The sequence below is a fragment of the Liolophura sinensis genome, chromosome 7 (genome assembly GCF_032854445.1).
Source record: "Liolophura sinensis isolate JHLJ2023 chromosome 7, CUHK_Ljap_v2, whole genome shotgun sequence".
Classification (NCBI taxonomy): Eukaryota; Metazoa; Mollusca; class Polyplacophora; order Chitonida; family Chitonidae; genus Liolophura; species Liolophura sinensis.
In genome coordinates, this window is record NC_088301.1 from 53,694,217 (window position 1) to 53,708,200 (window position 13,984).

At 38.3% G+C, this 13,984-nt stretch overlaps 4 protein-coding genes across 4 annotated transcripts; all 4 read left to right on the top strand.

Annotated features, from left to right (window-relative positions):
• Positions 1-1,401: 1,401 nt before the first annotated feature.
• LOC135471027 (caveolin-3-like) lies at positions 1,402-2,155 on the top strand. The gene is made up of 2 exons (XM_064750076.1): positions 1,402-1,533; positions 1,829-2,155. The coding sequence occupies exons 1-2, from the start codon at positions 1,402-1,404 to the stop codon at positions 2,153-2,155; spliced, it is 459 nt and encodes a 152-aa protein (XP_064606146.1).
• A 1,818-nt stretch (positions 2,156-3,973) lies between these two features.
• Positions 3,974-4,963, top strand: LOC135471028 (caveolin-1-like). Its single transcript, XM_064750077.1, has 2 exons — positions 3,974-4,027; positions 4,628-4,963. The coding sequence occupies exons 1-2, from the start codon at positions 3,974-3,976 to the stop codon at positions 4,961-4,963; spliced, it is 390 nt and encodes a 129-aa protein (XP_064606147.1).
• A 1,977-nt stretch (positions 4,964-6,940) lies between these two features.
• LOC135471029 (caveolin-1-like) lies at positions 6,941-7,875 on the top strand. The gene is made up of 2 exons (XM_064750078.1): positions 6,941-6,997; positions 7,546-7,875. Exons 1-2 carry the CDS (start codon positions 6,941-6,943, stop codon positions 7,873-7,875), a joined length of 387 nt encoding a protein of 128 aa, XP_064606148.1.
• A 4,759-nt stretch (positions 7,876-12,634) lies between these two features.
• LOC135471030 (caveolin-1-like) lies at positions 12,635-13,984 on the top strand. Its single transcript, XM_064750079.1, has 2 exons — positions 12,635-12,718; positions 13,658-13,984. The coding sequence occupies exons 1-2, from the start codon at positions 12,635-12,637 to the stop codon at positions 13,982-13,984; spliced, it is 411 nt and encodes a 136-aa protein (XP_064606149.1).

Genomic DNA, 13,984 nt, shown 5'->3' on the forward strand with positions numbered 1-13,984 from the left:
CATCAAAGCCAATGTATGTGGCTGGTGGCTAGCTTTGGTGACTTTATTAAGTAAGCAGACGACTCTAACTATTATCTGGCACCTTCACTCAATGTCAAAAAGGGAGACAAGTCCTTCAAACATACAAGCGTTAAATTCCAAACTTTTGTATCATCTGTCTGTATCAAAAAGGGAGCTCCAGATTCACAATTGCCGGTGGTCAGTTGAATGTAGCAAATAGTAGGTAATTTCCACACAGCTGCTTATTTTCTGTATGGTGCCAAAAGAAGAGGTGATTATGGGCTTCTTCTAAGACTGTGGTGATTATAAGTTATTACCGATTCCTGTTTCACAAATAATGACTGTCAGCAATTCAGGTCAGGTTACGTGATGTATATTTACTTCTAACGGCCGTTCACTATTACTGGAAAGCATGCCCGAGTTCTTTTTTGTTTTCTTGCGCTTTACGTTAGAGGTAAGTTATGATCATGTCTGAAAGGACCACGTGGATACAATCTGTTACATACGCCTATCAAAGATGGCTGGAGCAAGGTAGGGATTTGTTGAGATCTACTCTTTGCTTCTTGGGTGTAAGTCTGGCCAATGCAGGATCAAATCCAGGAATGGCTGCATGGTACGAGTAAATTGGAAGGTTTGTTACACATCTGCATGGCAAACAGTGGTGGTTTTCATGTTTCCAATAGCCTGGCTGCTGTCGTATAGGTGCGAATAAATGAAACGAAAAAAAGTAAATAAATGCATATATAAACAAAGAACTACATTAATAAATTGAATCCATCTTGAGGCTAAGATGCTCTGAATCGTATGAGACTCAAAGTACATTCCAACATCAGTCTTTGAGACAGAAAAAATCCTTCCCTGCGAAAGAGAACCAGTATGAAAACTGGGTGTTTGTCTCTCTGGTAAAGGTTTTTTTCTGGGCTGAGATTCTCACCAAATCCTCATTGAAGCTCACTATCTATTATAATCTTTACCACTGTAAAACATCAAACATGCAAAACAATTTGGAGAATGTTGTTATGTATCACTGAAAGACAACTACATTGCTGTGCCAGTGTCAAAAAACATGATGTGTTCATATCACCCAGTACACAGCTGAACAACATGTCTTGTTCAGCTCGATTGCTTCGTTATTTGCATTGGATTTGTGACAGCCATCGCGGATACCGACTGCCTTATGTGTATAATAAAAGTTAATTATCCACCTTCCTCCTCACGTTTTGGATGGACTGGTACATTCCACTTGGTGATTACTGTATTAGGGTATTGCAAGGGGGCTATTTCTACCTGAAACTATGACACTTACATGTATATACACAGATTACCTGTATCAACTGATCACTTTATATCATTTCTCCCCATGCCCAAAACCAGTGTAATTTGTTAACGTTGAAGTCAAGAATGGAACTGGAAATGAAATCAAAGAACGTTGACAGGGATGTCGAGATGGCAGGAGAGCAACACAAGTCTCCTGTTTCTTGGGCGTTACATCTGGAAAATCGCGACCCAAAATTCATCAACTCGCAACTCACCGTGAGTATATGACTGACAAAAGTCTTAAACTTGTGGATTCATAATACCCAGTACTCATCGTGTTTAACAATACCAATAAGAGACCTGTTAGTTGCGGGAAATTAGTAAAATAGCAGTGTGTAAATAAATAAGCAATACATATATTCTAAATGTAAGGAATCATTTAAACATCACTAACTGTTATTAGGAATAAACGCACAAACCAAGGAAGCTTTGTTTTATTTTGGGGAACGGTTTATAATATAGAAAAAGGTGATTCAGTCACATTGCAGATTTTCAATTGTCTTTCGTGCAGGTTAACTTCAGGGATGTTCTGGGCGAACCGGAGGGTATTCGTAGTGTGGACTGCGTTTGGCTGACCTCTGACCGATGTTTCAATCTGTGGAAATCTCTCTGTTACCGCAGTTCAACTCTCCTGTGTGGAATTTGTCTGGCTATATCTTGGGGGTGTCAGTTTGCTTTTATCGCCTTCCTCCACGTCTGGTATATCACACCTCTTATGAAAGTCATGGAACTGAACTGTATCTATGCCAAGCGATTGTACGGTCTTTGCATTGGATGCTGTCTTAACCCAGTCTTTGAGTCCATTGGCAATATATTCAACGCCTTCAAGGGCAGATAATAGTTTATGTTGGAGTTGTAAAACATGGGCTTCATGTATGGGAAATTTCTCTCATATTCACGGCAATGAAATATGTCATTTTAAACAATTTTTGTTCAGATATAGGGGTCTTTGATAGTGCCTTTTATGAGAAGTGGTAGTCATGTTAGTGACTCTGCAATTGGATCGAAAAATGGATAACTCAGTAGCCTTGTGATTCTCATAAAAACCTAAAGCTGTATTTATTCTTTACTGTTCTTTTTAGGTGTCATTACCGATTCGTATACAACAAATGGTATGAACAGATTTTTTGGGTACTACTAATTCAACTGGCTACTTTTAATATCTGGAAATAAATAAATACACTGATATGCATAGTCCATTAGCGATCATATATATGTTTTAATGATAGAGATATACTATCAGCCTCGAATAGTCCTGAGTTTCGCTCAGGCTGTGCCCGGTTCCCTCCACCATAATGCTGGCGGCCGTCGTTTAAGTGAATATTCATGAGTACGGCCGCGTAAAACACCTATGAAATAAGTAAATGGTAAGAGATACCTTCATAAAACTTCTGAATTAAATACATATCCATGTGTCGCCCATAGCCTTACTTGTGTTTTATTAATGGATACATCTTCCTAAATTTTCTAATTGTGCTCAGACATGCATGATTGTTTAACATAACTTAATCACGTGACAGAGCATTTAAAGTATATAACTTATCATTACTTTGTCTACAAAATCATCAGGCGCTTATATATCTAAGGTTGGACCATTTTGGTGTGGATTATGATATGGTTCATAGACAAGTGGTATCTGTACAATTGCTTTGATAGACGAAATTGGAATGTGGAGAAATATTTCAAAGCCGTGTTTGTAGCGCACTGTTGTTCACAACATACATGTATATATGGCTGATTGTTGTTTTTCCCGTGTTTACATGCATGGCACCCCTACGGTAGCATGTATGCCATGTATGTAACGGTCTTTTTATTTGTAGTATGAGGGTTGTACATATATCCGGTATTCGTGTTATATATAGAATGAGAGTTGTTTCACCATTGGTCAGGGTACAAGTAGGTTATATAGGCCTACTAATCATGTGGATTTAATGTAGATTACAGCTATAGGGTTTTAGATCTTACAGATCTGAATGAGCTTTTCTAAGCACCACGCACTCTACTGGGTCGCTTATAAGGCGGCATCCTTCAAGAAAATGTTCAGTGCTTTTGTTTTATTAATAAAATGCAAATTCGTTTTTCTTATTCATCATGCTATATTCCATTTTCATGTAACAGTTTTCAGCTAAGAGATCAGTACAACATATTTCCACGTTCTTCAGTATTCTTTTGCCTTCTATTGGAGTAATCCATTGTTTATCCAAGTTAATGATGAATAAAGTTTTACTTTTGTGAACGACATGACTATTGATCTAAATGTGTTTTTCATATTGTTCATTTAACAAATTGTAACATTTTATTGCATTAAATGCAAATTTAGACAATAAGACATATTATATATATTTTAGAGAGTGGCATTGTAATATAAAAGCAATGCTTTTTCAATATTATACTTTGGCCCCTGGACGTTATTCGCACGTTACATATAAATTGCTGTCCTTGCCACATCTAATCGCTTTCCTGCACTGGTAATTCTTTACAAAGCTTAAGCTTGGTATTATATAAGCAGAATTTCCCGGGTACGCTTTTTCAGTGTTCCATCGCAACCGTGTCACACAATTTTTCAGTATATAAGGGGTACGATCGTACACAGGTTACCAGTCAGAGTTGCAAACATCATTATTTGTGCAGAACCAATTCCCGAGAGAACGAAAATATGGATTTAGACTTGGTTAACCGCGATCCTAATTCCATCAACAACCATGTGCAGGTGAGTTTCATCCCGTTTCACATAAAATAACCCCATGTTTTGGCTGTTCTGCTCCCGTATTTGTGTCTGGGGTTTCGGGGCTTGTCATTCGTGTACCCCAGGATGTCTCGATGGACCTGGAAATCACCAGCCATAAAATAACTCAAAATAAAAAGTGATTTCACGTTACATAACATTTTCTGTGTTCATTACATATGGTACCTTAAAGTAGAGAAATATTGTGTCTCACGTCACTTACAACAGATACTTCGTGAGAGGCTATGGTGTATTCCACCAATCCCAACCTATGGTCAGTGTTCATTTTAAAACTTTACATTGCTAAGGTGATGGGACTTTATTTGCACTTGCTATTGCGTGGACCTTCGGGAAGGGTTTCAATGTTTTAAAGGCATGGAGATTCGTTATTACGTTTTCCCAAGCATACGAAACTGTATCCACATAACTCTCTTACAAAAAAGGATACAATATTCAACACTTTCATTTATATCAACAATGGACCTTTGTGTCTGAAATATGGAGTCAAGAAAATCTCTCCTTCTCTGGCCAAGATATACCTCACCAGGAAACACATATTACTAATAATGACTGATTTTATTACAGGTTGCTTTCGAGGATGTATTGGCTGAACCGGAGGATGTCCGTTCTATGAACTGTGTCTGGAAATTCACCTACAAATGTTTCACTCTCTGGAAGCAGCTTTGTTATAACATTGCCACTTTCTGTTGTGGGCTGTGTATCGCCATGAACTGGGGCTGTATCTTCGCTGAGACGGCCTTCTATCACATCTGGTACATCACACCCTACCTGAAATGGCTGGAGATCAACTGCGAACCAATGAGGAAGTTATTCAGGATGTGCTTGAGTTGTTGTCTCGATCCGGTCTGTGAATCCATAGGTACTGTTTTCCATGCTTGCAAGAAAGGTGATAGCGTCTGAAGACGCCAAAAACAAACTTTCACCAAGCAACTGAAGAACCTGTAAGCAGAGGTGTTTATTGGTCCATATAAATAGACCTTAATGTATTTCTCTGCAAGAAATGAGGCTACCTGTAACTCTTTCACTCTATCGCTCCACACAAATCCTACAGAAGACAGAAGAAGACAAATAAAATATAACCCATATAAGTTTATAATATAAGTTTTTGTTCATGTTGCTTTTTTATTTATTTATTTTTTTTTATTTTAATTTATTTCTTTGCTGATGTTGAATGTTATAACAAAGGCTTGCAGAAGATCTAGGAAGATCTATATTGCATGTTTGTATGAATTTGTGTATTGGAACTGGATATTATTTCATGTTTTCAGTACAGTAGTTTCACTGTAATTGAACGCATGGAATATAACATGTGTAACAGTAACGTGTGATGATTGCTACCTGTCTTGGCGGCTAGATATTTACAGTGCTGCCTCACTGGAACACAACTTTATGCAGACACCAGTCAATATGCACCACCAAGTCGCAGTACGCTGTTACCTTTCCGAGCCCGGAGCAATTAGGGAGAAATCGAAATCACCATAAAATCAAACAGACTGTTTTCATGATGTTCTGTTTAGTATAATGGCACACATCGCTGATGCCAAAGCGTTTACTTTCTTAAAGAGAGATATTTTAGAGAGAAATGTTCCAGCTTGAATGACATCTTTTTTCTCAACCATTAAGCCTATATTCCGGATTCCTTAACGTTGTCCTCTTCGTCACCTAGCATATCAGTCATTTCTGATCGAATTCCTTATCACCTATCAGTGGCCAGATACTCTGATACTTTTAAGTCAGAGACACCGACGTCTTGAGAACGCTCGACTGCACTACAGCGCAGGCTATAATGTACAGAAAGGGAAAATGTAGGTCAGACACTGGCAAATAAAAAAATAAAAAATTAATGTTTAAAGACGGGGTTCGTAACTCCATCCACTCTGGTATGATATGATAAGTTTGACTATTAACTCCAAAATCAGTACACTGCAAACACGGAACTAGAAACCATGCTTTAAATGAAGTGTATTTAGAAATTTCAAGTGATTCCTAATCGACTGACAATGTTTTTAAAAAGAAGTGAATGTATATATACGGAAATGCATGACTTGCCCGTTGCATGGCACGGCCTGTGACAAAAAATTGTTTCTCTACATTTTATTTTCAAATACAGTTACATAAATCAACGGTAGATAATTGTTCGCATAACGTAAAATTTAGGTGTCAAACTTGTTTCATCATAAAGCTGATTTGCGCTTATTTTTGTAATCTCTTAAGTCTGTCTAATCAAAGCTAGTTATAGCTCAGTGTTACAGGTAATTACTGATCACAGGTGTAAAACTATAGAAAATGTCGATATATATTAAATATATAACAGCAATATATTTGGAAAATATTCATAAAACAAGAAGAACAGAAATATCATGCCATCATGTATTTCTTGTGCTTAATCTACTTTATGACAATTGACCTGTGCACATTTGCATGTTGGGTCAACTGCTAGACATGTCAGACAGTTGTCTTGCATGAGAACTCAACCATCCCATGTTATTACATCTGCCGACACGGAAGACTGTTCAATTATAATGCAAGAACATTCACTGCCTCTGCGGCCTATTCACGGAAAAAGAAGACAGTGATATTGTTGATGGGCCAGCGAGTTGGAAGAAAGGCAGAACCTCTTTCATTCACCAGTTTTAAAGCTAATAATTGAGCGTAAATTGTGAAGAAACCACCGTTTGGGGGCACTTAAAAACTCTTTGGATAATAAGAAACGCCTTGATACATGTATACTGAGTTGCCATTGGAGATGCTGATGTTTTGTTGTTAATAAGACCTGGCCTCCTATTTAAAAAGAGCGGAAAATGAAAAGTTCTTGCTAACCTCTCTCCAGAACGCTCCAGACCACACCGGACCTGTGCAAAATCGCCAGCCTACAAAATGCCTGAGATCGATCTCATCAGCCGCGACCCCAACGCAATCAATTCCCACATACAGGTACATAGTTTTTTTTCCAACAGGTACAACAGGCAAAAGATTCCAAATATGCCTTCACATATTTATGCTTTTAATTTTGCTTCTTCTTAATATTTTTTGTAGTAAGAATATATTATATATATATATATATATATATATATATATATATATATATATATATATATAAAATTAATCTGTTCAAAGTTTCATTAGACAATGTCATTGTTCTATAACATTGACATTCGGACCCGCTTTGATTTTATCGATTCAGTGTTTCTGAATCACCTTACGAATTGTTTGAAATATAAATATGTGAAACTTGAGACTGAGGTGGAAATGCATGTTTTGGGGAAATTTAGCTGCTAATGGGATTTACGTTTTTTAGTTCCAGGGGGAAAATTGTTGGAGTTTACCTCACTCATTGCATACTATATTAAGGAAAGAACATGGATTTCGTAATATAACTTTCTGACTTCGAAATACATGTGTAAGGTTTTTCTTTTCAAAAATTTATTTGCTAACATAATCTTGAATATTTAAAAAATGAAGATGTTTGATGATCTTTACAGGTCGCTTTCGAGGATGTTTTGGCTGAACCTGAAGGAATTCACAGCTTCGACTGTGTCTGGAGATTTTCCTACCTCTGCTTTGAATTTTGGAAGAATTTTTGCTACAAGCTTGCTACTTTGTGCTGTGGGCTTTGCATCGCCATGAACTGGGGATGTGTCTTTGCCGAGACCGCCTTTTACCACGTTTGGTACATTACACCAGCCCTCAAGATTATGGAAATCAACTGCGGGCCATGGAAGAAATGTTGCCGAATCTGCCTCAGCTGCCTTATGGACCCATGCTGCGAGTCTATGGGGTTACTTTTCCATAAGTTTGAAAGGCATATGTAGTTTACAATATGTTTACAATGAATGACTTGCAGACTCATGGTTAAGCCGTACGTCGTATGGATTGGCCAGCTAAAAACCAGATATCATGTACATAGCAAGTTGTGAGTCTCAGAAAGCTGATGGTGTCTCTTGTGAACGAAGGAGTCCGACAGGAAAACGAAATCCAGAATGCGTTAAACATTAGGCCTAAGTCACGTCACAATCACAATCTGTCAATTTGGGAAGTGGACATTCTAGTACAAATTGCTGTATCTCAAGGGATTATTTCGTTTCGAAACGTGGTAATGTTGACTTTAATAGCAAATCAAAGTACAAAGAAAAAGTGTACCTCGTTTATAGGCAAAAATTGTATGTCGGAAATGCCTAAACATGTGACTTGTTGATAAATAATAGATAGTTCTGATAATAACAGGAAAGTACATAACCGCATTCAAGAAACCATGTATTTGTGTTAGCCTTCATATGTATATATATATTCATGGTTGAAATAAAACCAAAAGTTCTCCACTCATCTAAGGCAAATGTGTATTAAATTTGTACAACCGAGTACAGTAAGTGTAACACTTCGTGAAAACTACACTTTGAATCCTCGGGTAAAGGACCACAGTCTTGGATCTACTAATAGGTTTGTATGGTCTGTCATTCAGAGGCTAAACGAGTCACTGCTGTTATACCCTACCCAGTGGTTTGGTTAAAAAGGAAGCCCGCCTCATCAAGCGGTAATCCAAGGTCAGTCATGTCTTAGAATTTAAAATCGATAACATTGACACCACCGCGATTTGCACTTAATTTAAGACGAACAGGCGTCGTATCTGGTATTTAGGCATTCCATTCCAGTGAGGCAGAACCCTGACTTTGTCGGCATTGGGTCAGACCTGTATTCTATACAACAAGACGTTGAAACATTGTTGGAAGCGACGTTAAACTCGAGTCAGTCGAGCGAACACAAAAACACTGCGTGCATGATGTATTTGTACATTAGGATGACATCTTTCTAATGTCTATGGTTACAAGTTCATTTCGAATGCTGACCAATTACTTTAGGCCGAAAATGATCCCACTGCAAAATTCCACCATAGCAAAAATGCACTAAATATTAAAAGGATATAATGAACAATCGGCTGTAAGCCGTCTGTCGCTTTTTTTGTAAAATAAAATAGTTTTCGTCAAAATGAAACACGTAAAATATGACAAATCATACTATTCTTGAAACATCGCTTCAATTTCTGACTGAATCTGGCCAATGTATCCAATTGAACAATTAATTAGTATCACGGCTGTGTTAAAATGATTTCAGTTAATTTACATGATATATTTCATATAGCCTAACTTAAATGACATGTAGTTTAGATTTAGGGCCTATTTGTGTAATTCACATCATTCATACATCAAAGATTACGAAAACGATGGGGTTATGCTTTATTGGCGACAGTTTCATTGTGTGTGCCGTTGATAGGGTAAGCAACACTTTACGTGTGCCTGCCTGGTCTGTTTCTTTACCTCATTGGTGTTTTACGCCGTGCAAACCCGAGAGAATACGTTTTGGTGTGCGTACACGCATGTGTAGTGTCGCAACGATATTTAGAGGACTGTCGAGGTAATCCTCATATTCCTCTTCACACCTATTAACCAATATAGACTATTAGGCATGCTCAGGTATTCTTTCCTATTGTGTGTGGATGTACCTCAGTCAGCTTTAACACAGCTTTATACAAGCGTGCGTTGTGAAGCCTGTATACATGTATAATTCAGACTGTTGACTTATATATAAGCTTTAGAATATGACTGTTCTCATCATTTAAGGTTTCTATACCCGAAATATATGCGTTTAATAACCGGCTCTCCTCAACACCTTAGAAAATGGGATATACGCGCTGTTATATGTTAATGGTGATACTCCTAGTCATTTGACAATGTGGAGCAAGTGAGATAAAAATAACATAAAACATTGGATAAGTTTGAATGTCATCATCCTTTGGAGACAACTAATCCGCATGGGAATGCCTGAACGGAGAAGTGAAATGAAGAAGAACGAATTACCAAAACAGTACATCTGTGGACCGAGACGATTATATTGCTACAGAATTGTGGAGGAAGTAGGGTATGCGCGCTGTTCTCTAAGTGCAGACAGGTTTAAGGTTATATTGCCAAGTGAGCAACTGCAAAGCACAAATACGTCTAACTTGTACTTCGTTTCTAAAAGAACTTCATGGTTTAATAGGAGATTACTCTATTCTAGTAGTGTGTCTCTTTTGTAATAACGTAATAGCTTTCTACATTGGCAACGAGTAGTAACACTCTTGACCAGCAATGGCCAGACACAGTGCTATGGATTACATAATCCCGGTTTCAGAGGGTTAGCGATATTAAGAGTTTAGCAACGCAGAACAAAGGCTAGACCTGGACACAACATTACGTAACCTCTTGGCTATATAAGTTGGTGTAGTTCATTTGGAGTCCACCAAGTGCCACCTTGTAGTCCATGGTCGTTTATTCCTATATACGCAGCACTCCAAATTAACCACAGCCATGGATATCGATCTTGTTAACCGGGACCCGAACGATATAAACAGTCATATCCAGGTAGGACTCAGAAAGAGGGGCCTTCCTTCTCTCAGAGAATACTTGCAAAAACAGTTTTGGCAAACGGTGTATCATATTTCCTTTGGTTTTTTGTGTGGTGTAACCAGCCAGGCAAAATTAACTTGTCTATAGTCCTCCTAAAGTAATCGATGTATTTCAGGGGTATATTCAAGTCAGTAATATCTTTCCCACGACTTAATTTGTTATAGGAACTGTTCGAGCAATAAAAAAGAACAAAATCTTGCCAAAAATGTGCTAAACATTTGGTATATTTTAATGTTGCCTCCGGAAGACTAGAGCTTAGTATCTGTATCTTTAGTTTTATATGAAGCTGATTTCAGTCTTTCTTTTCTTTGCCATCATCGGAGCCATAAACTTGTTGAATACATATGGCTCACTACACCAGTAGTCTGTTACAAACAAATCCTAAGTTATGAAACTGTGGTGGTGAAGGACTACTCCAGTTTCCTCATAAATCCGACCGCCTTATAAAAGTGCGAAAATCTCGAGCATAGTCCCTTGCTTAGTGGAACAGGAAATCATGGTTTATCAAGATTTCCATGCTTGCTTCTCGAGGCCTTGGCGAAAAAAGATAGCCCTTGCTCTTTCCATTGGCCTTTAGGTTTGGTACATACGTAACGAACAGATTTTAATTTCAACAAGAATGAAAACCTTTCCGAAAAACATTCCCCGATTCGAAAACTATTAATTTTTTGCAATAATTAGGAGACTGAGTATTTTTATAGGTGTCCTTTGAAGATGTATTGGCTGAACCGGAGGATGTCCGTTCTATGAACTGTGTCTGGAAATTCACCTACAAATGTTTCACTCTCTGGAAGCAGCTTTGTTACAACGTTGCCACTTTCTGTTGTGGGCTGTGTATCGCCATGAACTGGGGCTGTATCTTCGCTGAGACGGCCTTCTGTCACATCTGGTACATCACACCCTACCTGAAATGGCTGGAGATCAACTGCGAACCAATGAGGAAGTTATTCAGGATGTGCTTGAGTTGTTGTCTCGATCCGGTCTGTGAATCCATAGGTACTGTTTTCCACGCTTTTAAGAAGTAAAGAAGCAACGTTTTCCGTGACAAATGTACAGCATCCACCAGTTTTCTTAGTTCCGTCCAGAAAGAGAAACCTGGGTTGCAGTTTAAATACAACTAGCTGACAGATTTAGTGTGTGGGGAGATTTAACAGGACATTAACAGACAATACCTATGACATCTGCGCACAACCGAGCACCGAAGAGAAGTTTCCCATTCTCTGACCACAGAATATCAAATAACACATCGTTATATATTTTCCTATGATGCATTTTAGTTGTGATAATCTCTTAAAAAAAGATGGTTTCCACAGAAATGTCTTATATAATAAATTAGATGCTTTATAATATCTATTCACACTTTGTTTTTGGGGGTTTTTTTACTGTTGAGATTTTTAAATTTGTTCAATTTGTTGTACAGATACCGTGTTTGATTAGATCAATATAGCGGAGAGGACGTCGGCCTTATGTTTATAATTACTCGAATAGTGTGTCCAGCCGACGTATAAGTGAAATATTCTTGAGCACGGCGTACAACACCAAATAAATAAATATATTGTGTTCACTGATAGGAATGCGTGAAGCAACATTTCGACAGGTTCGACTTATACACACGTATGTATAGATTCCTAGAACGACTAAATCTGTAACAGCCATGATTTGAGGAGGAGCATGTCACTATCCTTAGCATATTACCTGGATTTGCGATATATGTGCACGGTGCACTCAAGCCTACGCTTGTAGTTCGACAAATGCTTTGAAGTCAATGCGCATCCTGTACCTAGATCAGGTCAAATTATAACGAGTACGTAGTCAATGTTTCACACTGCAGCGAAATTTTCAGGAAGTATTGCATATTATATATTTTCTCCATATATCCAAGGGAAGATGCAATGCCAATTATTTTAGTGAAGGCTCGCTCTCCGTTCGTTAGTATGCGTGTATGGTAAAACCGAGGGCTGACATGATGTAAACATTCTTGTAGTCAGTCCATAGGAGTGACAACAAATGAGTAATACAGAAAACACTTGCTATACACACCTATCAGTTAATTAGGATTCAGGTGAAATGGGCTAGCACCTATATTACGGCGTGCATGGTGGTGAGATATCATTCTTTCTAGCAACCGATCATGACGAGCACAGAGAGTACCCCTGCTACGGATGAGGTGGACCTGATCAACCGAGATCCTAATGGTATCAACGACCATATAGCGGTATGTCCACTGGCGATATTTACAGTCATGCGAGCTAGTCTGTATAGGAATACGAAATATTTTCTATATTTACATATAATTGAAAAACATATAAGAAATACTATTTCTGAACCAAAAAGGGTACTTTCGTGTTCGAAAAAATTCTCTACACCATTAGCCGAAGGAATGTCTTTCGCTAAGGCTTATGCGGCTTTAAAACAATGTTGTACATGACTATTTTGTTTACAACGTAAGTAGATTAAGGAAACGCCAAGAAAGTAAGAATTTGTCTCGTGCACGAATGTCTGATTTGACTATTCACCATATCTAAAAAAAATGTATTTCGCATGCCGCCATGGATGCTTAGTTGAGTACAAATAGTTAAAGGCAAGTCATGGTCATTACAACCGCAATTAGTGAGCAAGAAAATGATAATTTGACTGGTTTATGTTGAAACAGAGATGCGTCGGCCATAATCATCACCAAGAATTCGTTCTGTTGGAAGTACGATAATGGCACTTACTGACACTCATAAAGGTGCATGGTACACCTTTAAATGACCAATAACACGGTTGTGTTTATGGTTACTTCCATTCCTAGGAACGGGTGGCGCTCTGTTGGTTGAAGTTCCTTTCCTTTAAATTGCTAGGTCAGAGTGTATGTGTGGGTTCAAACCCGGCCTTGGACAGTGAATTGGTAATTTCGCATGCTCTCTCTCTGCTTCTGGAGTCTTGTTGACAATAAACAGATAGTTTTCCAGTCTAGCGTGCGTTGAATACCACGTGTCTGCAAATATTGTGCAGTAACTTGGCATATGTCGGTGGTCTTATCCCTGGCTCTCCGGATTTCTCTATCCATAAAGACTGAGCGCCATCATTAAAATTAACAGATTTTTTTTTTTTTAATGTAAATAAATGAATATTCCCATGCCACAAATCCGTCTTGTATCCTAATTGATAGGTGGCGTTTGAGGACGTCCTCGGTGAACCGGATGGAGTCCGATCTGTAGACTGTGTATGGCGGTGGTCCTACAAGTGCTTTAACCTATGGAAAAATCTGTGCTATAGGATCTCCACCCTCCTGTGTGGTATTTGCATTGCCATGTCGTGGGGATGCGAGTTTGCCCAAATTGCCATGCTTCATGTGTGGTACATCACACCTCTGATGAAAGTTCTGGAAATCAACTGCGGCTGCTCCAAGAAACTCTACGGCCTCTGCATCAACTGCTGTTTGGATCCACTCTGTGAATCGTGTGGTCTCATTTTCCGAGCTTTCAAGCGTTCTTAA

Bases quoted from the DNA above. Each gene is read 5' to 3' on its own strand.
- LOC135471030 (XM_064750079.1), top strand. From the start codon at position 12,635: ATGACGAGCACAGAGAGTACCCCTGCTACGGATGAGGTGGACCTGATC. The intron at 12,719-13,657 runs GTATGTCCACTG...CCTAATTGATAG, and splicing joins GTATCAACGACCATATAGCG to GTGGCGTTTGAGGACGTCCT.
- LOC135471027 (XM_064750076.1), top strand. From the start codon at position 1,402: ATGGAACTGGAAATGAAATCAAAGAACGTTGACAGGGATGTCGAGATG. The intron at 1,534-1,828 runs GTGAGTATATGA...TCTTTCGTGCAG, and splicing joins TCATCAACTCGCAACTCACC to GTTAACTTCAGGGATGTTCT.
- LOC135471028 (XM_064750077.1), top strand. From the start codon at position 3,974: ATGGATTTAGACTTGGTTAACCGCGATCCTAATTCCATCAACAACCAT. The intron at 4,028-4,627 runs GTGAGTTTCATC...ATTTTATTACAG, and splicing joins CCATCAACAACCATGTGCAG to GTTGCTTTCGAGGATGTATT.
- LOC135471029 (XM_064750078.1), top strand. From the start codon at position 6,941: ATGCCTGAGATCGATCTCATCAGCCGCGACCCCAACGCAATCAATTCC. The intron at 6,998-7,545 runs GTACATAGTTTT...TGATCTTTACAG, and splicing joins CAATCAATTCCCACATACAG to GTCGCTTTCGAGGATGTTTT.